This window comes from Oncorhynchus nerka, linkage group LG14, assembly GCF_034236695.1.
Source record: "Oncorhynchus nerka isolate Pitt River linkage group LG14, Oner_Uvic_2.0, whole genome shotgun sequence".
In the NCBI taxonomy this organism is placed as follows: domain Eukaryota; kingdom Metazoa; phylum Chordata; class Actinopteri; order Salmoniformes; family Salmonidae; genus Oncorhynchus; species Oncorhynchus nerka.
The window spans coordinates 42,674,482-42,700,713 of record NC_088409.1 but is presented as its reverse complement, the minus strand read 5'-3'; the positions used below and the strand labels follow the sequence as shown (position 1 = coordinate 42,700,713).

Here is a 26,232-nt window from a genome sequence, read left to right as displayed (position 1 = left end):
ATAAACTTTCACAAAACACTTCGAAATACGTTTGTAATGCAACTTTAGGTATTAGTAAACGTTAATAAGCGATAAAATTCATCAGGAGGCGATGTAAAGATCATTAGCTGTCCGTCTGGAAAAATGTCCGGCTAGAAACTCAACGAAAATATCCGGTCCTAGACCGGAGGAGATACGGTGTCCTGTATGTGTTTGACCAAGAAAAAACTCGAAGGGAAATGACAAGACTCTAGACACCGTGTGGAAGCTGTAGGTACTGCAACCTCAGTCAATTAATTGTGGTTCACGTTTATCAATGGGTTCAAGTAGCGCATGGATATATTTTCCCATTTTCAGTGATCAGTTTTTCCTGTGCTTTTCGATGTAAATGCCGTTCTGGTAAAGCCACAGCAGTGATTTAACCAGTTTTTTAAACGTCTGAGTGTTTTCTATCCACACAGACTAAGCAAATGCATATACTATATTCCTGGCATGAGTAGCAGGGCGCTGAAATGTTGCGCGATTTTTAACAGAATGTTTAAAAAAGTAGAGGGTCGACTTAAGAGGTTAACCAGGTAGGCTAGTTGAGAACAAGTTCTCATTTGCAACTGCGACCTGGCCAAGATAAAGCATAGCAGTGTGAACAGACAACACAGAGTTACACATGGAGTAAACAATTAACAAGTCAATAATACAGTAGAAAAAAGGAGAGTCTATATACATTGTGTGCAAAAGGCATGAGGAGGTAGGCGAATAATTACAATTTTGCAGATTAACACTGGAGTGATAGATTATCAGATGGTCATGTACAGGTAGAGATATTGGTGTGCAAAAGAGCATAAAATAAAATAAATAAAAACAGTATGGGGATGAGGTAGGTAAAAATGGGTGGGCTATTTACCGATAGACTATGTACAGCGGCAGCGATCGGTTAGCTGCTCAGATAGCAGATGTTTGAAGTTGGTGAGGGAGATAAAAGTCTCCAACTTCAGCGATTTTTGCAATTCGTTCTAGTCACAGGCATCAGAGAACTGGAACGAAAGGCGGCCAAATGAGGTGTTGGCTTTAGGGATGATCAGTGAGATACACCTGCTGGAGCGCGTGTTACGGGTGGGTGTCGCCCGCAGCAAGAGCAACATCATTGATATATACAGAGAAAAGAGTCGGCCCGAGAATTGAACCCTGTGGCACCCCCATAGAGACTGCCAGAGGACCGGACAGCATGCCCTCCGATTTGACACACTGAACTCTGTCTGCAAAGTAGTTGGTGAACCAGGCAAGGCAGTCATCAGAAAAACCGAGGCTACTGAGTCTGCCGATAAGAATATGGTGATTGACAGAGTCGAAAGCCTTGGCAAGGTCGATGAAGACGGCTGCACAGTACTGTCTTTTATCGATGGCGGTTGTGATATCGTTTAGTACCTTGAGCGTGGCTGAGGTGCACCCGTGACCGGCTCGGAAACCAGATTGCACAGCGGAGAAGGTACGGTGGGATTCGAGATGGTCAGTGACCTGTTTGTTGACTTGGCTTTCGAAGACCTTAGATAGGCAGGGCAGAATGGATATAGGTCTGTAACAGTTTGGGTCCAGGGTGTCTCCCCCTTTGAAGAGGGGGATGACTGCGGCAGCTTTCCAATCCTTGGGGATCTCAGACGATATGAAAGAGAGGTTGAACAGGCTGGTAATAGGGGTTGCGACAATGGCGGGGGATAGTTTCAGAAATAGAGGGTCCAGATTGTCAAGCCCAGTTGATTTGTACGGGTCCAGGTTTTGCAGCTCTTTCAGAACATCTGCTATCTGGATTTGGGTAAAGGAGAACCTGGAGAGGCTTGGGCGAGTAGCTGCGGGGGGGGGCAGAGCTGTTGGCCGAGGTTGGAGTAGCCAGGCGGAAGGCATGGCCAGCCGTTGAGAAATGCTTGTTGAAGTTTTCGATAATCATGGATTTATCGGTGGTGACCGTGTTACCTAGCCTCAGTGCAGTGGGCAGCTGGGAGGAGGTGCTCTTGTTCTCCATGGACTTCACAGTGTCCCAGAACTTTTTGGAGTTGGAGCTACAAGATGCAAATTTCTGCCTGAAGAAGCTGGCCTTAGCTTTCCTGACTGACTGCGTGTATTGGTTCCTGACTTCCCTGAACAGTTGCATATCGCGGGGACTATTTGATGCTATTGCAGTCCGCCACAGGATGTTTTTGTGCTGGTCGAGGGCAGTCAGGTCTGGAGTGAACCAAGGGCTATATCTGTTCTTAGTTCTGCATTTTTTGAACGGAGCATGCTTATCTAAAATGGTGAGGAAGTTACTTTTAAAGAATGACCAGGCATCCTCAACTGACGGGATGAGGTCAATGTCCTTCCAGGATACCCGGGCCAGGTCGATTAGAAAGGCCTGCTCACAGAAGTGTTTTAGGAAGCGTTTGACAGTGATGAGGGGTGGTCGTTTGACTGCGGCTCCGTAGCGGATACAGGCAATGAGGCAGTGATCGCTGAGATCCTGGTTGAAGACAGCGGAGGTGTATTTGGAGGGCCAGTTGGTCAGGATGACATCTATGAGGGTGCCCTTGTTTACAGATTTAGGGTTGTACCTGGTGGGTTCCTTGATGATTTGTGTAAGATTGAGGGCATCTAGCTTAGATTGTAGGACTGCCGGGGTGTTAAGCATATCCCAGTTTAGGTCACCTAACAGAACAAACTCTGAAGCTAGATGGGGGACGATCAATTCACAAATGGTGTCCAGGGCACAGCTGGGAGCTGAGGGGGGTCGGTAGCAGGCGGCAACAGTGAGAGACTTATTTCTGGAGAGAGTAATTTTTTAATTAGTAGTTCGAACTGTTTGGCTATGGACCTGGAAAGTATGACATTACTCTGCAGTTTACTGCAACTCCTCCCCCTTTGGCGGTTCTATCTTGACGGAAAATGTTATAGTTGGGTATGGAAATCTCAGAATTTTTGATGTCCTTGCCGTGTCTGAATCCTGGCTCAGGAAGGCCACCAAGGGTTAGCAGAGTGTGCTAAAGCAGTGAGTAAAATAAACTTTGGGAGGAGGCTTCTGATGTTGACATGCATGAAACCAAGGCTTTTTCGATCACAGAAGTCCATTTCAAAGTATTTGTGAATTAAACTGAAGCTCTACTAACACTTCCCGCTCCTTTGTGTGCGTGCAGATCTCTCTGCGGCCCTGTGGCTGTCTGAACGGAGCTTCCTGTGTTACAAACATCAACCTCCCCTCTGGCAGCGGGGAGTACCTATGTGTCTGTCCCGCTGGCTTCACAGGGGACAGGTGTGAGGAGGACATAGACGACTGTAAACCCAACCCCTGTCGTCTGGTCAAGTGTATAGATGGACCCAACTCTTTCTCCTGCATCTGTCCCCCCGGAATGACCGGTACTGTACATGACAGAAATAGAATTACAACACACACTGTACATTGTACATGCTTTCCATGCTAATACTGCAGCTCATTTGTGGGTCCCGGATGCTTTTATGACTCTGAGAACTTACTTTGAATCATTCAGTTAGGAAGCTGTGCTTTGACATCCTATGAACCATACTCCTTATGACCACTCTTTTAGTGTTTGGATACAAGCATTGCCAGATTTCCTTATCTGGTTCAGTGAATTTAGATTTTGATGTTTTGTTAGTAGATTACAATCTGTGTGTGTGGAAGGATGAGTTTTCATTCATGTTGTTTTTGTGTTCCAGGTCATACCTGTAGAGAGGATGTGGATGAATGTGCCGCAGAGCCATGCTTCCCTGGGGTGGGCTGCAAAAACACACTAGGCTCATTCACCTGTGGCTTCTGTCCAGAGGGTTACACTGGGGACATGAAGAGTTGCAGTGGGTCCCACTCTCCCCCTCTCCCTGTCTCTGTTTCTATCCCTCCCTCTGTATCTCTCTTTCTCTACCCCTATCCTCTCACCCCCACCCCTCATTATTTGATCAATATATTTCTATTGACTGTGAATAATTATATTCTACCTCCTCTTCTTCTGTAGTTAAATCGGAGCCGTCCAGTGGTAAGGATGATGACTTTGTCCCTATTCATAGAGTGACCGTGCCTATACCCGCTGTACCCACAGGAGGTCACCAGGGTTCTGGCACGGTTAAACCATCAAACCAGGCCCCCTGCTCCAGACAACCATGCTACCCAGGGGTGCAGTGCTTTGGGAGCACACACGTGTCCGTAGGGTACATCTGTGGACCCTGTCCACCTGGGCTCCATGGCAACGGACACACCTGTAGTAGAAGCACCACAACAGGTGAGAAGGGTCACCTGATCACTTAGCTGATGATTCACAGGGTTCGTGTGTTTGGGTGTTTATTATAAGGTTATTAAATATCTGGTCTTATATGGGCTTTTTTCATAGTTTTATAGCTGGATCATAGCTGGCTCCTAGTAAAGCTAACTGTTATGCCAGTATTATTTAGCTAGGTCTTCAGGGTTAGTTGATATAGGTGATTGAGTTATAATAGCTCTTATACAAATCCTATTTCATTTCTAACTTCCAGTGTTTTACAGGACAGAGGCCAGTTACCACCAACAGAGAAGATGGACGTCCTCAAGTGACGGAAGACTCCAGTAGGGAAATCACTGGCACCACCTCCTCCTCTTCTTCCTCCACCTCCTTCTCCCAGAACAGGAGAAAAACTGAGGGGCCCTCATTGGGTAGCAAGAGAGTCTTCTCCGTGGACAGAAAGACATCTATTAGCCCCCAGGACCAAACTATCACCAGAGTCTCCACCCCCACCAATCACAACCGAGGTCAGAGCAGCAAGGTGGAACTGACTCCTGACCTCAGCCACAGGGTGAGATGGGGGTCATCGTCTCCCATAGTGACCTGTGCAGACTCTCCCTGCTTCTCCGGTGTGCCCTGCGAGCCCACTGACTCAGGCTCCTTCAAGTGTGGCCGCTGCCCGTATGGTTACACTGGAGATGGGGTCACCTGCAAAGGTTAGCGGTTAGCACTCTTGTTGTCTGTTTTTCAATCATATGGTCTTTGTTATTTTTTCATATCTTTTTAACATTCAAATCCTTACATGGAAGTACAGTGCCTTGCAAATGTACTTCCATGTAAGGATTTGAATGTTAAAAAGATATGAAAAAATAACAAAGACCATGGCGTTTTTGGCGTTTTTCCTATTTTGTTGCATTACAACCTGTAATTTAAATTGATTTTTATTTGGATTTCATGTAGTGGACATACACAAAATAGTCAAAATTGGTGAAGTGAAATTAAGAAAATAACATGTTTCAAAAAATTATACAAAATAAAAAACGGAAAAGTGGTGCGTGCATATGTATTCACCCCCTTTGCTATGAAGCCCCTAAATAAGATCTGGTGCATCCAATTACCTTCAGAAGTCACATAATTAGTTAAATAAAGTCCACGTGTGTGTAATCTAAGTGTCACATGATATGTCACATGATCTCCGTATATACAGTTGATGTCGGAAGTTTACATACACCTAAGCCAAACACATTTAAAGTCAGTTTTTCACTATTCCTGACATTTAATCCAAGTTTAAAAAGGATCATCACTGTATTTTAAGAATGTGAAATGTCAGAATAATAGTAAAGAGAATGATTTATTTCAGCTTTTATTTCTTTCGTCACATTCCGAGTGGGTCAGAAGTATACATGCAGTCAATTAGTATTTTGTTGCATTGCCTCTAAATTGTTTAACTTGGGTCAAACGTTTTGGGTAGCCTTCCACAAGCTTCCCACAATAAGTTGGGTGAATTTTGGCCCATTCCTCCTGACAGAGCTGGTGTAAATGAGTCAGGTTTGTAGGCCTCCATGCTCGCACACGCTTTTTAAGTTCTCTCCACAAATTTTCTATAGGATTGATGTCAGGGCTTTGTGATGACCACTCCAAAACCTTGACTTTGTTGTCCTTAAGCCATTTTGCCACAACATTGGAAGTTTGCTTGTGGTCATTGTCCATTTGGAAGACCCATTTGTGACCAAGCTTTAACTTCCTGACTGATGTCTTGAGATGTTGCTTCAATGTATCCACATAATTTTCCTACCTCATGATTTCATCTATTTTGTGAAGTGCACCAGTCCCTCCTGCAGCAAAGCACCCCCACAGCATGATGCTGCCACCCCCGTGCTTCATGGTTGGGATGGTGTTCTTCAGCTTGCAAGCCTCCACCTTTTTCCTACAAACATTACAATGGTCATTATGACCAAACAGTTCTATTTTGTTTCATCAGACCAGAGGACATTTCTCCAAAAAGTACGATCTTTGTCCCCATGTGCAGTTGCAAACCGTAGTCTGGCTTTTTTATGGCGGTTTTGGAGCGGTGGCTTCTTCCTTGCTGAGCGGCCGATTCAGGTTATATCGATATAGGACTCGTTTTACTGTATATATACTTTTGTACCTGTTTCTTCCAGCATCTTCACAAGGTCCTTTGCTGTTGTTCTGGGATTGATTTGCACTTTTCACACCAGAGTACGTTTGTCTCTAGGAGACAGAACGCGTCTCCTTCCTGAGCGGTATGACAGCTGCATGATCCCATGGTGTTTATACTTGTGTACTATTGTTTGTACAGATGAACGTGGTACCTTCAGGCGTTTGGAAATTGCTCCCAAGGATGAACCAGACTTGTGGAGATCTACAAATTGTTTTCTGAGGTCTTGGCTGATTTCTTTTGATTTTCCCATGATGTCAAGCGAAGAGGCACTGAGTTTGAAGGTAGGCCTTGAAATACATCCACAGGTACACCTCCAATTGACTCAAATGATGTCAATTAGCCTATCTGAAGCTTCTAAAGCCATGGCATAAAGGCACAGTGTATGTAAACTTCTGACCCACTGGAATTGTGATACAGTGAATTATGTGAAATAATCTGTCCGTAAACAATTGTTGGAAAAATTACTTGTGTCATGCACAAAGTAGATGTCCTAACCGACTTGCCAAAACTAAAGTTTGTTAACAAGAAATGTGTGGAGTGGTTGAAAAACGAGTTTTAATGACTCCAACCTAAGTGTATGTAAACGTCCGACTTCAACTGTGTATACCTGTTCTGAACGGCCCCAGAGTCTGCAACACCACTAAGCAAGGGGCACCACCAAGCAAGCGGCACCAAGACCAAGGAGCTCTCCAAACACGTCAGGGACAAAGTTGAGGTGAAGTACAGATCAGGGTTGAGTTATAAAAAAAATATCAGAAACTTTGAACATTCCACGGGACACCATTAAATCCATTATTCAAAAATGTAAAGAATATGGCACCACAACAAACCTGCCAAGAGAGGACTGCCCATCAAAACTCACAGACCAGGCAAGGAGGGCATTAATCAGAGAGGCAACAAAGATAACCCTGAAGCAGCTGCAAACCTCCACAGCGGAGATTGGCGTATCTGCCGTACACTCCACAGTGCTGGGCTTTATGGAAGAGAGGCCAGAAAAAAAACATTGCTTAAAGAAAAAAATAAGCAAACACATTTGGTGTTCACCAAAAGGCATGTGGGAGACTCCCCAAACATATGGAAAAGGGTATTCTGTTCAGATGAGACTAACATTTTGCTTTTTGGCCATCAAGGAAAACACTATGTCTGGCGCAAACCCAACACCCCTCATTACCCCGAGAACACCATTCCCACAGTGAAGCATGGTGGTGGTAGCATCATGCTGTGGGGATGTTTTTCTTTGGCAGGGACTGGAAAACTGGTCAGATTTGAAGGAATGATGGATGGCGCTAAATACAGGAAAATTCTTGAGGGAAACCTGTTTCAGTCTTCCAGAGATTTGAGACTGGGACGGAGGTTCACCTTCCAGCAGGACAATGTCCCTAAGCATACTGCTAAAGCAACACTCAAGTAGTTTAAGGGGAAACATTTAAGTGTCTTGGAATGGCCTAGTCAAAGCCCAGACCTCAATCCAATTGAGAATCTGTGGGATGACTTAAAGATTTCTGTACACCAGCGGAACAAATCCAACTTGAAGGAGCTGGAGCAGTTTTGCCTTGAAGAATGGGCAAAAATCCCAGTGGCTAGATGTGCCAAGCTTATAGAGACATACCCCAAGAGACTTGCAGCTGTAATTGCTGCCAAAGGTGGCTCTACAAAGTATTGACTTTGGGGGGGTGAATAGTTATGGACGCTCAAGTTTTCAGTTTTTTTGTCTTATTTCTTGTTTGTTTCACAATAAAATATATTTTACATCTTCAAAGTGGTAGGCATGTTGTGTAAATCAAATGATACAAACCCCCCCAAAATCTATTTTAACTCCAGGTTATAAGGCAACAAAATAGGAAAATGCCAAGGGGGGTGAATACTTTCGCAAGCCACTGTATACTGTAGGTTCCCATGAAACTGTTTGTGGTGTTTTCCAGCTGTGTGCCGGTATCCATGTGGAAGGAATATGGAGTGCTCTCTACCCAATACCTGCACTTGTAAAGCAGGCTATACCGGATATAACTGCCACATAGGTGGGATCAACAGTCAGGGTTGGACGAGACAGCTGAGTTTCTATTCTTATGGCTTTTTATGAGTTACAAAGTAACTTCTGCAAAAATGTCTGTAGAATAAGAATTAGAATAAGTTGTTTTCAGTTACACATAGAAGTTGTAAATTTAAAAGTTAAGAAGTTAAATTTTAAAATTTAACCTTCTACCTTCTCAGCTGTCTGCCGACCGGACTGCAAGAACCAGGGGAAGTGTGTCAGCCCAGATGTGTGTGTCTGTCCCATGGGCTACAGCGGACCAACATGTGAGGAAGGTAAACATATCATCCCACACATATTTGAACTCGAACTATGTACTCTATATCCTGGCCCCAAATCTGTTTGTGCTAACTTGCCAACTCATTGTCACTCATTGTGTGGCTTGACAATGACGTAATATGAGTTGGTAAGATGGCACAAACAGATCTGGGTACAGGCTATATGTTCTCCATGTTAAATATTGTATACAGTGCCTTGCGAAAGTATTCGGCCCCCTTGAACTTAGCGACCTTTTGCCACATTTCAGGCTTCAAACATAAAGATATAAAACTGTATTTTTTTGTGAAGAATCAACAACAAGTGGGACACAATCATGAAGTGGAACGACATTTATTGGATATTTCAAACTTTTTTAACAAATCAAAAACTGAAAAATTGGGCGTGCAAAATTATTCATTATGTGGCAAAAGGTCGCAAAGTTCAAGGGGGCCGAATACTTTCGCAAGGCACTGTATATTCTCCTTGTCTTACTGGATGCTCTGTACACCCCTTGGTTGCTGTGTTTGTAGCTAACTGTGAGCCATCTTGCCAGCATGGAGGAACCTGTCTGGTCAGGAATCTCTGCACCTGTCCTTACGGTTACGTGGGACCAAGATGTGAAATCAGTGAGAGATAATTCGATCCATTTGACCCTTTCTGGCATATATCATGTTTCCCTACAATTATCTAAACCAGTCTGCTTCCTAAAAAATGGAATGTGTGTATAGGGGTTAGGAGTTGTCGTGTGTAACTGTGTCTATGTGTGTCTCTGTTCAGTGGTGTGCAACAGGCATTGTGAAAACGGAGGGGAGTGTATTTCTCCCGATGTGTGTAAGTGCAAGTCTGGCTGGTACGGACCAACCTGTAACTCAGGTAACTCCAATCAACACCACATGTTTCTACTTAGAAGCCCATGACGAATATATCTCTTTTCGACAACAGTGTGTTTAGCTATGGGCTAAATATTCCATTGTCTTCACCTCCAGCTGTCTGCAATCCAGTGTGTTTGAATGGTGGGACTTGTATCAAACCCAACATCTGCGCCTGTCCCGGTGGCTTCTATGGCTCCCAATGTCAGATTGGTAAGAATAGGTGTCACACTGACAATCAATAACCTCAATTGATTATGACACATTCTACTGTTCCCCTATTAGTGATTGATCTGTCATTTTGCACAGAAGTCTATTGCATGGTGGTACTGTGGTTTAGTGAGGTATAACTGTAGCTGTGTCACTGTGTGCCTTGCCCTCCAGCTGTCTGCAGTCCTCCCTGTAAGAATGGAGGTCAGTGTATGAGGAACAACGTGTGCTCCTGCCCCGGGGGCTACACAGGGAAGCGGTGTCAGAAGAGTAAGAGCCACTGCCACCCAACACGACCAAACACCCCACATCACTGTCTATCCATGTAGTATTAAATGGTTATAGGCCCTATACCAACGTGAATACATGTGAAAGGACCTAATTGTAATAACCCTGTAGCAAGCTAGTATGTACATGCAGTTATGTTAGTTGAGCCAAAAATGCATGTTGCATTGTGTCTTTCAGGTGTGTGCGACCCCATGTGCATGAACAAGGGGAAGTGTGTGGGGCCCAACTCCTGCTCCTGTGCCTCTGGGTGGAGGGGGAAGAGGTGTAACATTCGTGAGTGACAACATAATGTACAACCACTGTTAACCTGAACCTGTCACCATGTAAAGATGCCTTTACAATGCTAAGCAACTCTGTATGTGTGTGTGTGTGTGTGTGTGTATTTAGCTGTGTGCCTGCAGAAGTGTAAGAACGGTGGTGAGTGTGTGGGACCCAACACCTGCCACTGTTCCACAGGATGGGAAGGCCTACAGTGTCAGTCTGGTGAGTCCTTCTCTCATTCAATATGATATATTACCAAGTTTCAATACATAGCTATATACTTTTATCCTGTACTTATATTGGGTTCTATACTATTTCCTCCTTCTGCCTGACTGACAGCCATCTGTAAGCAGAGATGCCTCAACGGGGGAAGGTGTGTCCTGCCCAACTTCTGCTACTGCCGCAAAGGGTACACTGGCGTCACCTGTGGGTTAAAGGTGAGTATTGGGACACAGTTTGGGTGTTTATTAACAGTTTTAGTTTTATTGTTGGGAGATTATGAACTGTAAAATCTCTGCTCTTTTGTAGGCCACTCTTGCATAAGGGAAATGACTGAAGATGCTGAAGTTTTACAAAATACAGAGCGCAAGTGGAGAGTCCTTATTAGGCAGTGTGTGATCATGAAGTGTGTGTGCCTGTATGTGTGTGTGTATCTTTGTACATTAACTGAGGGGCTGGATATATTGCACGTATCTAATTGTCCCTGTTTTGTTACTACCTCAATGCTCAAGGTAGCACATTGATGTAAAGCCCTTGCATAAGAAATGCATAACATATTCATAAACAATGCATAATACTGTCTTAAACACTGCATATCCATTCAGAAATGTTTATGCCAATCGTGTTGATGTCTCAAAAGCTACATTTACACAGGCAGCCCAAGTCTGATCTTTTTCCACTAATAGGTCTTTTGACCAATCAGATCAGCTCGTTTAACAATAATTGGGCAAAAGATCAGAAATGTGCTGCCTATGTAAACGCAGCCAAACTATGTAATCTAACAGAGACATTAAGTCATGTATTTTAATGCATACAAATGTGTTTTATAGTCCGTATCCAAGGCTTTTATTTTTAAAAAGTGTTACTGCACACAGTATTATGTTGGAGTAAGAGAAGAGGATCAGATGGAAAACGAGTTGATGGTTTATTGAAGAACAATCTGGCTTTATAAGATCTGAATACCCACTTTTCTTTTTGATTTGTTGTTCCTTGTTATTGATTTGGCCAAAGTTTTCAGCTCGGGTTTATTGTGGTACAGAAAGTGTTTGTTTTTTGTTGCCTAAGCTGTTGTGCACTGTTTCATACAGTACTTAATATGTATTGAGAAATATCACTATTCTTCTTTATACATCACACCTGCCCTTGGAAATGTTATTAGCTTGTTTGATTTTTAGGGCCACTTGTCTGCAATTGTTTTGTAACTGTTGACGAGATCTGTTGTAAGTATCAATTCAGATATACTTGATCAATTTTGTACATTATACTGTACATAGGTCAAAACATTTGTCATTTTAACATTTACACCGCGTTGTAAACCACGCATATGGAAACAAAATAAAAAAGTTAGTGTCATTTGCTTTAAGTAACACGTTGAATGCTTAAAATGCAATTCAGTAAGGGATGGACGAACACTTTTGTAACAGTTTAGTTATACTATTAATTGGCTATAGTATATTGTTAGTAAAAGCAGTTCGCTAAGTGTTTTACTGTAAATCATCTGACTGCATGATAAGAAATGATTTCAAAAGAAAATAACAATAAACCTTTTAGCCACATTTTATTCATAATATAGCTCAAACCCAAAATTGTATAGTAGATATTGAGTTAACAGTCAAATGTTAACACAAAAATCTGTGGTTCTTTATTAAAAAAAAACATTTTTACAAAAGGCAGAGAGACGATATCTAAAGCACCAGATTTGGAATGAATACGGTTCTACATGGCCTCTGACTGGTCCTCTTTGACCTCTGACCCCTAAAGGGTTAAAACACCTTCCTCTCCTCACAGTGTGGTCCAGAGTAAGGAGGGCGACAGCGGCACGAATCGGGAGACAAACACTTGCCTCCATTCAGACATGGCCGGTGACACACAGCTGCAAGATAGAGAGACGGAGGGAGGGGGAAATGAGAAAAAGAGATGTTACAGAGAGGAAGGAGGGCTCATTATTTTTCACATCTGGGGAATGACAGCTCTCAGAATATCTCAAAACAGTAATTTTCAACAGGCATCTCATATTGACAGGTTTCTCACTCAGTAGATTCTTTCAGGATAAAGGATTTATATTTGTATTATTTAGCATGCCTGATTAACTTCTCTGCTATCTATTGTTTGACCCAAGTGTGTTAAAAATTAACACTCTTAACACACATCCAGAACAGATCAGTGATTAGGCTCCAGTTATGGGTTATACATTTATTTGGCCTGTTGCCTGTATCTGTGTAAGTGTGTCTGCAAGTGTGTGCATAATTACCGTGTTTGTGTGTCTGTTGGGGTCAGAGTAAGGAAGTGCATGTCTGAAAATGTGTATAGTTGGTTGTGTGCCAAATATGAGTGTGAAGTGTGTATGATTCTCACGTTTTACATTACATTTAGTAATTTAGCAGACGTTCGTATCCAGAGCGACTTACAGTTAGTGCATTCATCTTAAGATCTCACTCACCAGTGTGGCAGGCTCCACCCAGCCAGCCCTCTGGACAGCTGCAGATTCCTGGGGCCACACAGCTGCCCCCGTTCCTGCACCCCTGGGGACAGATCGCTGGGGAAACATCGCATTCTCAACATTCTGGGAACCAATAAATCATCATTATACCTTTGGCCATGTGAAGCATTTTCTTTGTCCCATTCAATCGTAATTGAAACAACTTTTCTTCATTGTTTTAGTAGGTGTGAAGGTATCTTAGCATTTCAATGGAGTTGTCAGAGGGTTCCGGAGAGGATTAATATGCTACTGTTGATTAATAGGCCAGCTGAGCAACCAGTCTCACTGCTGGTTTCACCTCTGTGTGGATTAGGCTAATTAGGAGGTAAACAAACCCTCTTGGCATTTGGAGCCAGTCCAGCTGGAGGGACAGATGCACTTGGCCACTCCATTCACAGCGATGCAGTCGCCACCGTTCCAGCATCCACTATCACATTTCACTGGAAAAGACAGACATAAAATCAAATCATCCACTTACCTCGCCATGTCCATGTTCAAGTCTTAACTCCCTACCCTTTTCAAACCACAGTCTCTCTAAATAAAACATAATAGGTTACCTGTACTAGCCTACTGTAGTTACCAATAAATATGATTACAATATTTAATCAGATTTTTAACATTAACCAAGAACCAACATACTGTATATCTAAAAGGTTAACAGAATTAGATAAGTACCTTTATGACAATATTTTCCTCCAAATCCAGAAGGACATCTGCATTTTCCAGGGCGAAGGCACTCTCCTCCATTCTTACATTTGGGATAGCAGTTAGCTGTTCAAAACAACAGACAATATATTCATCAGCACTCACCCAGTAAGTCATGCAACTTTTGCATCACATGTTGTGATGAAAAAAATATATGATATACATATTTCATATTCTCCAATGCATCACTTTTCTTTTCTAGTTTGGCTATTTTGTTTACCGTCTCCTTTGTAGGTAAATATAAAGTTGTAACATCACCATACTGGCAGGTCTCTCCCTCATAGCCGCGAGAACAGAAGCAGGTGTTGTTTCGGATGCAGATGCCAGCATGTTGGCACGGAGGGTCGCAAGTCGCTTTGAGGTCAAAAACAAAGGGCACCGCCACCCCTCGCGGAGCGTCCGAGCGCGCAAAGCAGATGCCCACAAGCGCAACCAAGCATGCAAGCAGCGCGACGTTCATCTTTACCGACGCGGGAAAGCAGCAGCGAGCAAGCACCATCCTCTTCACTTAGTGGACAATGGGAACTGGGGTTGAAACGAAGTTCTTCGAACAATGACGCCTCAAGGTTTCTCTCCACGTCGCCCCCACTGATGGACAGAGATACGACAGCAGATGTTAGTCAGTCGAGAGAAAGGATACGGAGAGGACGGGACCTATGTGAAGCTTGCCACAATGTCGATTAACAACAATAGTGGAATTTGCGTTTCGGCTTTCAAATAAAAGTCCCTCATTGAAAGTGACGCAAACGGATACAAATAGTGGTTTTCGTGACATATTTGAACTAGCTAATGTGAATAAAAGGTTGGATTATAAAAGTATTGCATTGGGGGCATACATACACACACCTGTGTGGACACCTGTCCGTTGCGACATCTCATTCCAAGATCATGGGCATTAGCATCCGCCAAACCCAGATTCGTCCTCGGACTGACAGATAGTGAAGCATGATTCATCATTCCAGGGAACGCATTTCCACTGCTCCAGAGTCCAGTGGTGGCAAGCTTTACACCACTCCAGCCGACGTGTGGCATTACACATGGTGATCTTAGGCTTGTGTGCACGGCTGTTCGGCTATGGAAACCCATTTCACGAAGCTCCCGACGAACAGTTCTTGTGCTGACGTTGCTTCCAGATACAGTTTGGAACTCGGTAGGTAGTGAGGCCAGACGATTTTTACGTTCTATGCGCTTCAGCACTCAGCGGCCCCATTCTGTGAGTTTGTGTTGCCTACAACTTTGTGACAGAGCCATTGTTGCTCCTAGACGTTTCCACTTCACAATAACATCACCTACAGTTGACCGGGGCAGCTCTAGCAGGGCAGAACCACTTCACAATAACATCACCTACAGTTGACCGGGGCAGCTCTAGCAGGGCAGAAATTGGACAAACTGACTTGTTGGAAAGGTGGCATCCTGCGACGGTGCCACGTTGAAAGTCACTGAGCTCTTCAGTATGGGCCATTCTACTGCCAATGTTTGTCTATGGAGACTGCATGGCTGAGTACTCGATTTTATACACCTGGCAGCTATGGGTGTGGCTGAAATAGCCAAATCCTGTTACGTCCGTCGTTCGAATGAGACCAAGGTGCAGCGTGGTAGGCGTACATTTTGAATTTATTAAATGAACACCAAAAAAAACAATACAACAAACATAAAGCTTCGTAGCGCTAACACAGCAACTAACAAAAACAAGATCCCACAACTGAAGGTGGGAAAAAGGGCTGCCTAAGTATGATCCCCAATCAGAGACAACGATAGACAGCTGCCTCTGATTGGGAACCATACTAGGCCAAAAAAGAAAAAGAAAACATAGATATACAAAAACTAGAGTACCCACCCTAGTCACACCCTGACCTAACCAAAATATAGAGAAGAAACAGGGATCTCTGAGGTCGGCGTGACAAATCCACTAATTTGAAAGGGTGTCCAAATTCCTTCGGCCATCTAGTGTATATGCTCTGTACAGCCTTACCTATGGTGTGCACCTATGAAATGGGGTATCTGCCTACTCAGTGACACCCGCAGAACAAAACTGTGTAGAGTTGGCAAATATTAGCCTCATAGCTCTCGCAGGACTTTGACTGTGGCAAATCACCTCTCCATTTCATGGGTGCACACTTCATAGGTAAGACTATACCTTTCAATATGAATGTTCAATACGCACAATAGATTGGCTGGGGAGGGGATTTGCCATGGTCAAAGTCCTGCAATAAGAGCTATGACGCTAATATTTTTGACTCCAACACCATCATCAAGTTTGCTGATGACACAACGATGGTAGGACTGGACACCGACGACAATGAAGCAGCCTGTAGGGACGAGATCAGAGACCTGGTAGTGTGGTGCCAGGACAACAACCTCTCCTTTAACATCAGCAAGACAAAGGAGCTGATCGTGGACTACGGGAAAAGGAGGGGCGAGCACTCGCCCATCCACATCGATGGGGCTGTAGTGGAGCGGGTCAAGAGCTTCAAGTTCCTCTGCGTCCACGTCACTAAGGAATTAACATGATCCACACACACCCACACATTTGTGAAGAGGGCACTACAAGAGGCTGAAAAGATTTGGTATGGGCTCTCAGATCCTCAAAAAGTTATACAGCTGCACCATTGAGAGAATCTTGATTGGCTGCATCACCGCTTGGTACGTCAACTGCAATGCATCCGACCGCAAGGCACTATAGAGGGTGGTGAGTACAGCCCAGTGTGTCACTAGGGCTGAGCTCCCTGCCATCCAGGACCTCTATACCAGGCGGTGTAAGGAGAAGGCCCAAAGAATTGTCAAAGACTCCAGCCACTAAAGTCATATACTGTTCTCTCTGCCACCGCACGGCAAGCAGTTAAGTCTGGAACATTTTACATTTGCATTTTAATAATTTAGCCAACGCTCATATCCAGAGCGACTTACAGTTAGTGCATTCATCTTAAGATAGCTAGGTGGGACAACCACATATCACATAGTACATTTTTTCCTCAATTAAGTACCTATCAGAGAAGTCAGAGCTAGTAAGGGGGAAGAAAGTCAAGTGCAAGTGTTAGTTCACAAAGGGCTTTTTGTGTTGGGGGGTGAGGAGGGGGTGTGCTGTGGGATTATTTAAGAAACTTTTCGAATAGGTAGGGTTTCAGATGTTTCGGAAGATGGGCTATCCTATCTTCAAGGTGAAGCTGGTTCCACCATTCTGGTGCCAGCACAGAGAAGAGCTTGGACTGGGGTGAGCGGGAGCTGCCCTCCCGTATGGGTGGGAGGGCCAAGAGACTAGAGGTGGCAAGAATGGAGTACTCGGGTTGGGGTGTAGGAGTTGAGCATAGCCTGAAGGTAGGGAGGGGCAGTTCCTCTTGGCTGCTCCGTAGGCAAGTACCATGGTCTTTTAGTGGATACGAGCTTCAAGTGGAAGCCAGTGGGGTGTGCAGAGGAGCAAGGTGTCATGGTGGACTTGAGAAGGTTGAATACGAGTTGGGCTGCAGCGTTCTGAATAAATTTCAGGGGTTTCGTGGTAAAAGCGGGGAGCCCAGCCAACAGCAAGTTGCAGTAGTCCAGACGGGAGATGACAAGTACCTGGATTAGGACCTGCGCCGCTTCCTGTGTGAGGTAGGATCGTACTCAACGGATGTTGTTGAGCATGATCCTGCAGGAGTGTATCACTGCTTTGATGTTTGCAGAGAAGGACAGGGTGTTGTCCTAGGTCACGCCAAGGATCTTTGAACTCTAGGAGGGGGACACTGTGGAGTTGTCAACTATGATGGAGAAGTCTTGGAGCGGGCAGGCCTTACCCTGGAGGACAGAGCTCGAGGTGGTGGGATGACATCCAAGCTGAGATATCTGCCAGGCACGCAGAGATGAGTGTCGCTGTAAGGGTCTATGTGTAGCTGGTGCAGAGGAGTCAGGCGCAGGACAGCAGATATGAGTGTCGCTGTAAGGGTCTATGTGTAGCTGGTGCAGAGGAGTCAGGCGCAGGACAGCAGAGATGAGTAAATAAAAGTAACTTTACTCAAAGTCATCAAAATACAAGATAAATCCAAGCCCACAATACGAACCACAATACAACAAACAATCACTCACAACCAAACATGGAGAACAGAGGGCTAAATAATAAACAGGTAATTGGGGAAGTGAAACCAGGTGTGTAAGACATAGAGAAAACAAATGGAAAATGAAAAGTGGATCGGCGGTGGCTAGAAGGCCGGTGACGTCGACTGCCGAACGCCGCCCCAACAAGGAGAGGGACCGACTTCGGCGGAAGTCGTGACATTCGCCACCTGGGTGTCAGAAGGTGGGACGGAGAAAGATAGCCGTGTCATCCGCATAGAAATGATAGGAGAGACTATGTGAGGATATGACAGAGTCGAGTGACTTGGTGTATAGAGAGAAGAGAATTTTTTTTTTATTTTTTTTTTATTTCACCTTTATTTAACCAGGTAGGCTAGTTGAGAACAAGTTCTCATTTGCAACTGCGACCTGGCCAAGATAAAGCATAGCAGTGTGAACAGACAACACAGAGTTACACATGGAGTAAGCAATTAACAAGTCAATAACACAGTAGAAAAAAAATGGGCAGTCTATATACAATGTGTGCAAAAGGCATGAGGAGGTAGGCGAATAATACAATTTTGCAGATTAACACTGGGGTGATAAATGATCAGATGGTCATGTACAGGTAGAGATATTGGTGTGCAAAAGAGCAGAAAAGTAGATAATTTTTTTTTTTTTTAAAAACAGTATAAAAACAGTATGGGGATGAGGTAGGTGAAAATGGGTGGGCTATTTACCAATAGACTATGTACAGCTGCAGCGATCGGTTAGCTGCTCGGATAGCTGATGTTTGAAGTTGGTGAGGGAGATAAAAGTCTCCAACTTCAGCGATTTTTGCAGTTCATTCCAGTCACAGGCAGCAGAGTACTGGAACGAAAGGCGGCCAAATGAGGTGTTGGCTTTAGGGATGATCAGTGAGATACACCTGCTGGAGCGTGTGCTACGGATGGGTGTTGCCATCGTGACCAGTGAACTGAGATAAGGCGGAGCTTTACCTAGCATGGACTTGTAGATGACCTGGAGCCAGTGGGTCTGGCGACGAATATGTAGCGAGGGCCAGCCGACTAGAGCATACAAGTCGCAGTGGTGGGTGGTATAAGGTGCTTTGGTGACAAAACGGATGGCACTATGATAGACTGCATCCAGTTTGCTGAGTAGAGTGTTGGAAGCCATTTTGTAGATGACATCGCCGAAATGTACAGAATAGGGCCTAGAACCGAGCCCTGGAGGACACCAGTAGTGAGACTACATGGTGCAGTCACAGATCCCCTCCAAGTCAAATGGTAGGAGAGTCCTGCAATTAAAAAGTGTGCAGAGCCTGAGATGCCCAACCCTGAGAGGGTGGAGAGGAGGACCCTGAACAGGTTCTACCCCCAAGCCATAAGACTACTAAATACAGTGGCAAGAAAAAGCATGTGAATCCTTTAGAATTACCTGGATTTCTGCATAAATTTCTCATAAAATTTGATCTGATCTTCATCTAAGTCACAACAATAGACAAACATAGTCTGCTTAAACTAATAACACACAAACAATTATACGTTGCTATGTCTTTATTGAACACACAGTGTAAACATTCACAGTGCAGGGTGTAAAAAGTATGTGAACCCGTGGATTTAACAACTGGTTGATCCTCCTTTTTGCAGCAATAACCTCAACCAAACATTTCCTGTGGTTGCGGATCAGACCTGCACAATGGTCAGGAGGAATTTTGGACCATTCCTCTTTACAAAACTGTGTCAGTTTAACAATATTCTTGGGATGTCTGGTGTGAACCGCTCTCTTGAGGTCATACCACAGCATCTCAATTGAGTTGAGGTCAGGACTCTGACTGGGCCATTTACAGAAGACATATTTTCTTCTGTTGAAGCCATTCTGTTGTTGATTTACTTCTGTGTTTTTTGTCGTTGTCTTGTTGCATCACCCAACTCCTGTTGAGCTTCATTTGGTGGACAGATAGCCTAACATTCTCCTGCAAAATGTCTTGATTAAATTGGGAATTCATTTTTCTGTCGATGATAGCAAGCTGTCCAGGCCCTGAGGCAGCAAAGCAGCCCCAAACCATGATGCTCCCTCCACCATGCTTTACAGTTGGGATGAGGTTTCGATGTTGGTGTGCTGTCTTTCTTTCTCCACACATAGTGTTGTGTGTTCCTTCCAAACAACTCAACTGTAGTTTAATCTGTCCACAGACTATTTTGCCAGTAGCTCTGTGGAACATCCAGCTGCTCTTTTGCGAACCTCAGACGTGCAGCAATGTTTTTTTGGACAGCAGTGGCTTCCTCCGTGGTGTCCTCCCATGAACACCCTTCTTGTTTAGCGTTTTACGTATCATAGACTCGTCAACAGAGATGGTAGCACGTTCCAGACATTTCTGTAAGTCTTTAGCTGACACTAGGATTCTTCTTAACCTCATTGAGCATTTTGCGTTGTGCTCTTGCAGTCATCTTTGCAGGATGGCCACTCCTAGAGGGAGTAGCAACTTTCTCCATTTATAGACAATTTGTCTTACCGTGGACATCAAGGCTTTTAGAGATACATTTGTAACTGTTTCCAGCTTTATGCAAGTCAACAAATCTTAATCTTAGGTCTTTTGATATCTATTTTGTTCAAGGCATGATTCATATCAGACAATGCTACTTGTGTTTTTTATAGAGCAGGGCAGCTCTAACCAACAGCTCTAATAACATTTGATTTGATTTTTAATATATGTGTAAACTCTACAGTTGTAATCTGTGGATGTCACTGAGTAGGCTGATACCCAAATTCATGGGCGCACACTCCATAGTTAAGGCTGTACAGTCCAATATGAATGAATATTCAATACGCACAAGGGTTTGACTGAGGAGGTGATTTGCCACAGTCAAAGTTCTGCAATAAGACGCTGATATTTTTGACTCCAACACCATCATCAAGGTTTCTGACGACATGACAGTAGCAGGACTGATCACCAATGACAATAAGAGCTCTGACGCTAATATTTGTGTAAACTGTACCGAGTTGTAATCTGTGGGTGTCACTGAATAGGCTGAAACGCCATTCCATGGGTGCACAGACAGTGCACACTCCATAGGTAAGGCTGTACAGTGCACATACTGTATGTAAAATGCAATTATGCAGTCAAATACACCCACAGTGGGATTAAAACATGTTTTGTACTATTTATTTTCAAATTAATGGATTATTGTATTTATTTAGAATTATATAACCACAAGCCAGGCTTGCTTAGCATTATCTAGTCCAAATATGGCATAGTTCCACTATTTGTATCCGTTTGCATCACTTTCAACGTGGGACTTTTATTTTGAAGGCAACTCGCAAATTCCATTTTTGTGGCTAATAGTTATTGTGGCTAGCTTCACATCGGTGTGGACAGGGTGGGATTGGGGAGTTTGAAAGTGGTCTCAATTTCCTCTCGGGAACTCTCTGTTAAGTGGTTCTGCAGAGAGCAATGCCTGCCATTCAAAGTGATAAACCCTGGCTGCTTATGTAGGTAACTGACAGGAGTGTCAAGGAGTGGAATGTAAGCTAAAAAGACTGGTACACAGACTATGAACACCTGACATAGTAGCTATAAGTATTCAAATGTTTGTGTGAACTGGAAAAGGACCATAATTGGGTTTCTCTAACATTTAGGTAGTCCCATGTTGACCTTTCACATTAGCTGGAAAAGTCTCGACAGAGTTCAGAGACAGCTGTCAATAAATCACTTCAAAACAGTGAGTGACTTCTGTGCAAAGGTAATTTCTGTTCACCCAGAACTAAAGTCTCAGGTAATTTGTCAGCTGCCCACCCACAAAAGATTAGTGCAACGGTAAAAATTTTGTAAATGTTCAGGCGATCTCAATTCTCTAAGTCAACAAGTCTTCAAATAGGCCTAGGCATTATACTTTTTTATTGCATTTTTAATTAAACCGACGAATTTGGTTATGTTCAATTTCAGTTCATTGGCACAAAACGTGCGTCAGACCAAAAATATTATTGTGCAATTCATGCATCTCCGCTGGCATCTCTACTGGCCTCTCTTACATCCATCCTCTCTCTATTCCTCTTATAACTCTTGAACCAGTAGTCTAGCCCAATGTGTGTCCCAATGCACTGAGTGTACAAAACATTAGGAACACCTTCCTTATATTGAGTTGCCCCTTTCTATTGTCATACCCCTTTCAAAGGCACCTCTCTTACGTTCTTTTGTCTCGCCCGTTCACCCTCCGAATGGCACACATAGACAAACCATGTCTCAATTGTCTCAAGGCATAAAAATCCTCTGTTTGGAAAAAGCTGTTCAAAAGAGGGCATTGTATTATCATTTCTTTGTACTCCCTGACAAAAGCCACGCAGCCGAAAGGCGTCGGATATTTAAAACGTTGTTTACATTGAACATGCCATGCAAATAAAGGCATTTAAATTAATTATATGAGAGTGCCTTGGTCCTCCTTTCTTTTTGAGCATCAAAATCCTTCTTTAACCTGTCTCTGCCCCTCCATCTACACTGATTGAAGTGGATTTAACAAGTGACATCAATAAGGGATCATATCTTTCTCCTGGATTCACCTGGTCAGTCTATGTCATGGAAAGAGTAGATGTTCCTAATGTTTTGGACACTTAATGTAGTCGTCACCTATTTTGAGCAATTAAAACATATATTGGACAAAGAAGCACCTTGCTCTTGCTTGCTGGATATAACATATGCTACAGTGTTCACAGTAGCAGGGAAACTTCTCTGGTGTGATGTGGTCACATTGGCTGGTGGTAAGAAAGCAATGAACAGGAATGCTCTGTTCTCCCCGCGCCCAATGTTTATGTTTACAATAAAATGTTTTATGTCAGAATGCTCAATGTTACAATGCTTCCAATCAAATGTATGAATGAAGTTTTTTTATTTTTATAAATGCTATCTAATTTGCATAAACATTGTGATTTGATAGCTGTGAGGGTTAAATGTTCAGTTGGTTTTCTCTGTAATGGAAGTCCATCAACAGTGCACCTGGAAAAGTAATTTCCTTACATCTGGAAAAGGGAAAATATATATAATCTATGGGGAAGGAAATGACATTTACACAACCAAACTAGTCTAGTCTGCTCCCATTTCTAACTTCCTAGTCTACCTTACACTGATATCTAAATGTATTTTTCGGTGTGCTATGATATTTAGTGTTGTTTGTAGTAACACAATTGGATTTAGATCATTATTTCGCACACTTGTTGTTTGTCTAGGCTACATCCCTGAAACATGAACCCATACACTGGCATCCATACATCCCTGAAACATGAACCCATGCCCTGGCATCCATACATCCCTGAAACATGAACCCATACACTGGCATCCATACATCCCTGAAACATGAACCCATACACTGGCATCCATACATCCCTGGGTTAATGTACTTCCTCAATAGCTGTAAAAAAAACATCACGCTACGTTCACCATTTGTAGCTTTTCTCCCTGAAGAACAACCATATTTCCGCAAGAACTCCATTTTGTGAACATTGCATGAACTGCTTAACCCAGAAGTCTGAAACCAAATTCACATCCTCACTCAGTCTACTTTATGTTCCAGATGTCTTGTATCACGCTGAGGAAGCACAGTAAGACTGCACACCATTACAAATAGTTCCCGAATCTTGACCATTCGTTTCAATACACTCTGAATACAGGAAAACTCAGTCTCCCTCATAGTTGGTGGTCATAAATGATGCACAGCATGTGACTGACTGCATTGTGTCTGTGTCTGGACCCGGTTTCCCAATAGATGGAACTTAAAGCTTAACGTGTTACACAATATGATTGAAATACATAGGCCTATGTAGCCTATACTGTATTTACATTTGAATGCGGTCATCTCGGTTTTCATTTGAACCATATTTTCTATCCTTTGCTTGTTTGTAACAATTGCAAAGCCATTGGCAACTTTGTATTTCTATTGAACTTTGTGGTCACAGAGGGTGTATAAACATCCTTATTGTATGTTTAGTGGAGATCTTCTGTGTATAAAGTGACGCGGAAGGGCAAAAAAAAAAGAGCCTTTAACGACGCACTTAGCTGTGTTTTCAAGTGAAACTTTGGTAACAATGGTTTTGGGAAACTATTGAGGCACGAATCCCATTCAAGTCATGGGACCGATATTAGCATTTTTTTTTGCGCATCTAAAACATCTAGAACTGACTTTGTTGAGCTTTTACAATCAATTTCAGATACCTTCAGATGATTTGGACATGGTGTGTGAAAAATGCTAATATTGGTCCCATGGGATTTGTGCCACAAATGCTAGAACGTTAGCATGTGGAAACAGTGCCAGGGAAACTAAACCAAATCATGGATTGCTGTCATACCTTTTCCATAGACTGCTGACAGGGCAAGGAAACCCATGTGTAATTTGGTAATTTGGGAGAACTATCGCTTTAAGATGCTTTTGGGAAACTGGGCCCTGGTTAATTAGGAACCGCTCCAAGTCCCAGACCTGAATCCTGGGGAGGAAGTCAACTGCCGTTTAAACGACAGCAACAGATGTGAGGTAAGCATACCGTTACACACTGGAAACCTGAAGCATCTAGAAGCAAACAAAGTAACACACTGACACACATCCAGAACGGTCTACAAATAAAATCAAAGGTCATACAGGACTAGCAGATGCATTACAATACACATACATTACAATACACATGCATTACAATACAGCATGCATTACAATACACATACATTACAATACAGCATGCATTACAATACAGCATTCATTACAATACACATACATGACAATACAGCATGCATTACAATACACATGCATTACAATACACATGCATTACAATACAGCATGCATTACAATACACATGCATTACAATACACATGCATTACAATACACATGTATTACAATACACATGTATTACAATACACATGCATTACAATACACATACATTACAATACACATACATTACAATACACATATATTACAATACAGCATACATTACAATACAGCATACATTACAATACAGCATGCATTACAATACAGCATGCATTACAATACAGCATGCATTACAATACACACACATTACAATACACACACATTACAATACAGCATGCATTGCAATACAGCATGCATTGCAATACAGCATGCATTACAATACAGCATGCATTACAATACAGCATTCATTACAATACACATACATGACAATACACATACATGACAATACAGCATGCATTACAATACGCATGCATTACAATACACATGCATTACAATACACATGCATTACAATACACATGCATTACAATACAGCATGCATTACAATACAGCATTCATTACAATACACATACATTACAATACACATACATTACAATACACATACATTACAATACACATATATTACAATACAGCATACATTACAATACAGCATACATTACAATACACATATATTACAATACAGCATTCATTACAATACACATACATTACAATACACATACATTACAATACACATACATTACAATACACATATATTACAATACAGCATACATTACAATACAGCATACATTACAATACACATACATTACAATACAGCATGCATTACAATACAGCATGCATTACAATACACATACATTACAATACACACACATTACAATACACATGCATTACAATACACATGCATTACAATACACATGCATTACAATACAGCATGCATTACAATACAGCATGCATTACAATACAGCATGCATTACAATACAGCATGCATTACAATACACCATACATTACAATACACCACGCATTACAATACAGCATGCATTACAATACAGCATGCATTACAATACAGCATGCATTACAATACAGCATGCATTACAATATAGCATACATTACAATACAGCATACATTACAATACAGCATACATTACAATACAGCATACATTACAATACAGCATGCATTGCAATACAGCATGCATTACAATACAGCATGCATTACAATACAGCATGCATTACAATACAGCATTCATTACAATACACATACATGACAATACACATACATGACAATACAGCATGCATTACAATACGCATGCATTACAATACACATGCATTACAATACACATGCATTACAATACACATGCATTACAATACAGCATACATTACAATACAGCATACATTACAATATAGCATACATTACAATACAGCATACATTACAATACAGCATACATTACAATACAGCATGCATTACAATACAGCATGCATTACAATACGCATGCATTACAATACACATACATTACAATACACATGCATTACAATACACATGCATTACAATACAGCATACATTACAATACACATGCATTACAATACAGCATACATTACAATACAGCATACATTACAATATAGCATACATTACAATATAGCATACATTACAATACAGCATACATTACAATACAGCATACATTACAATACACATCAATTACAATACACATACATTACAATACACATACATTACAATACACATCAATTACAATACAGCATACAAACC

The 26,232-nt window shown here is 42.5% G+C and overlaps 2 protein-coding genes across 3 annotated transcripts in view; one reads left to right on the top strand and one right to left on the bottom strand.

The window, feature by feature from the left end:
* Window positions 1-12,085, top strand: part of LOC115141135 (von Willebrand factor D and EGF domain-containing protein-like) — a 36,621-nt gene extending 24,536 nt beyond the window's left edge. Inside the window, exons 18-31 of one of the 2 annotated variants that reach the window (XM_029679807.2) lie at window positions 3,138-3,357; window positions 3,676-3,810; window positions 4,053-4,232; window positions 4,493-4,924; window positions 8,313-8,408; window positions 8,602-8,697; window positions 9,211-9,306; window positions 9,458-9,553; window positions 9,667-9,762; window positions 9,934-10,029; window positions 10,225-10,320; window positions 10,435-10,530; window positions 10,648-10,745; window positions 10,837-12,085. In XM_029679807.2, the coding sequence (XP_029535667.1) occupies window positions 3,138-3,357; window positions 3,676-3,810; window positions 4,053-4,232; window positions 4,493-4,924; window positions 8,313-8,408; window positions 8,602-8,697; window positions 9,211-9,306; window positions 9,458-9,553; window positions 9,667-9,762; window positions 9,934-10,029; window positions 10,225-10,320; window positions 10,435-10,530; window positions 10,648-10,745; window positions 10,837-10,851 (1,848 nt within the window). In that variant the 3' untranslated portion in view covers window positions 10,852-12,085. Of the gene's footprint in view, window positions 1-3,137; window positions 3,358-3,675; window positions 3,811-3,968; window positions 4,233-4,492; window positions 4,925-8,312; window positions 8,409-8,601; window positions 8,698-9,210; window positions 9,307-9,457; window positions 9,554-9,666; window positions 9,763-9,933; window positions 10,030-10,224; window positions 10,321-10,434; window positions 10,531-10,647; window positions 10,746-10,836 lie in introns of both variants that reach the window. The other variant, XM_029679805.2, reaches the window with a different exon arrangement.
* LOC115141136 (von Willebrand factor D and EGF domain-containing protein-like) lies at window positions 12,069-14,369 on the bottom strand. Its single transcript, XM_029679808.2, has 5 exons — window positions 13,970-14,369; window positions 13,682-13,777; window positions 13,342-13,446; window positions 12,968-13,063; window positions 12,069-12,400 (listed from the first exon to the last, which is right to left on the bottom strand). Exons 1-5 carry the CDS (start codon window positions 14,208-14,210, stop codon window positions 12,291-12,293), a joined length of 648 nt encoding a protein of 215 aa, XP_029535668.1. The 5' UTR covers window positions 14,211-14,369; the 3' UTR covers window positions 12,069-12,290.
* Between the last annotated feature and the right edge of the window lie 11,863 nt (window positions 14,370-26,232).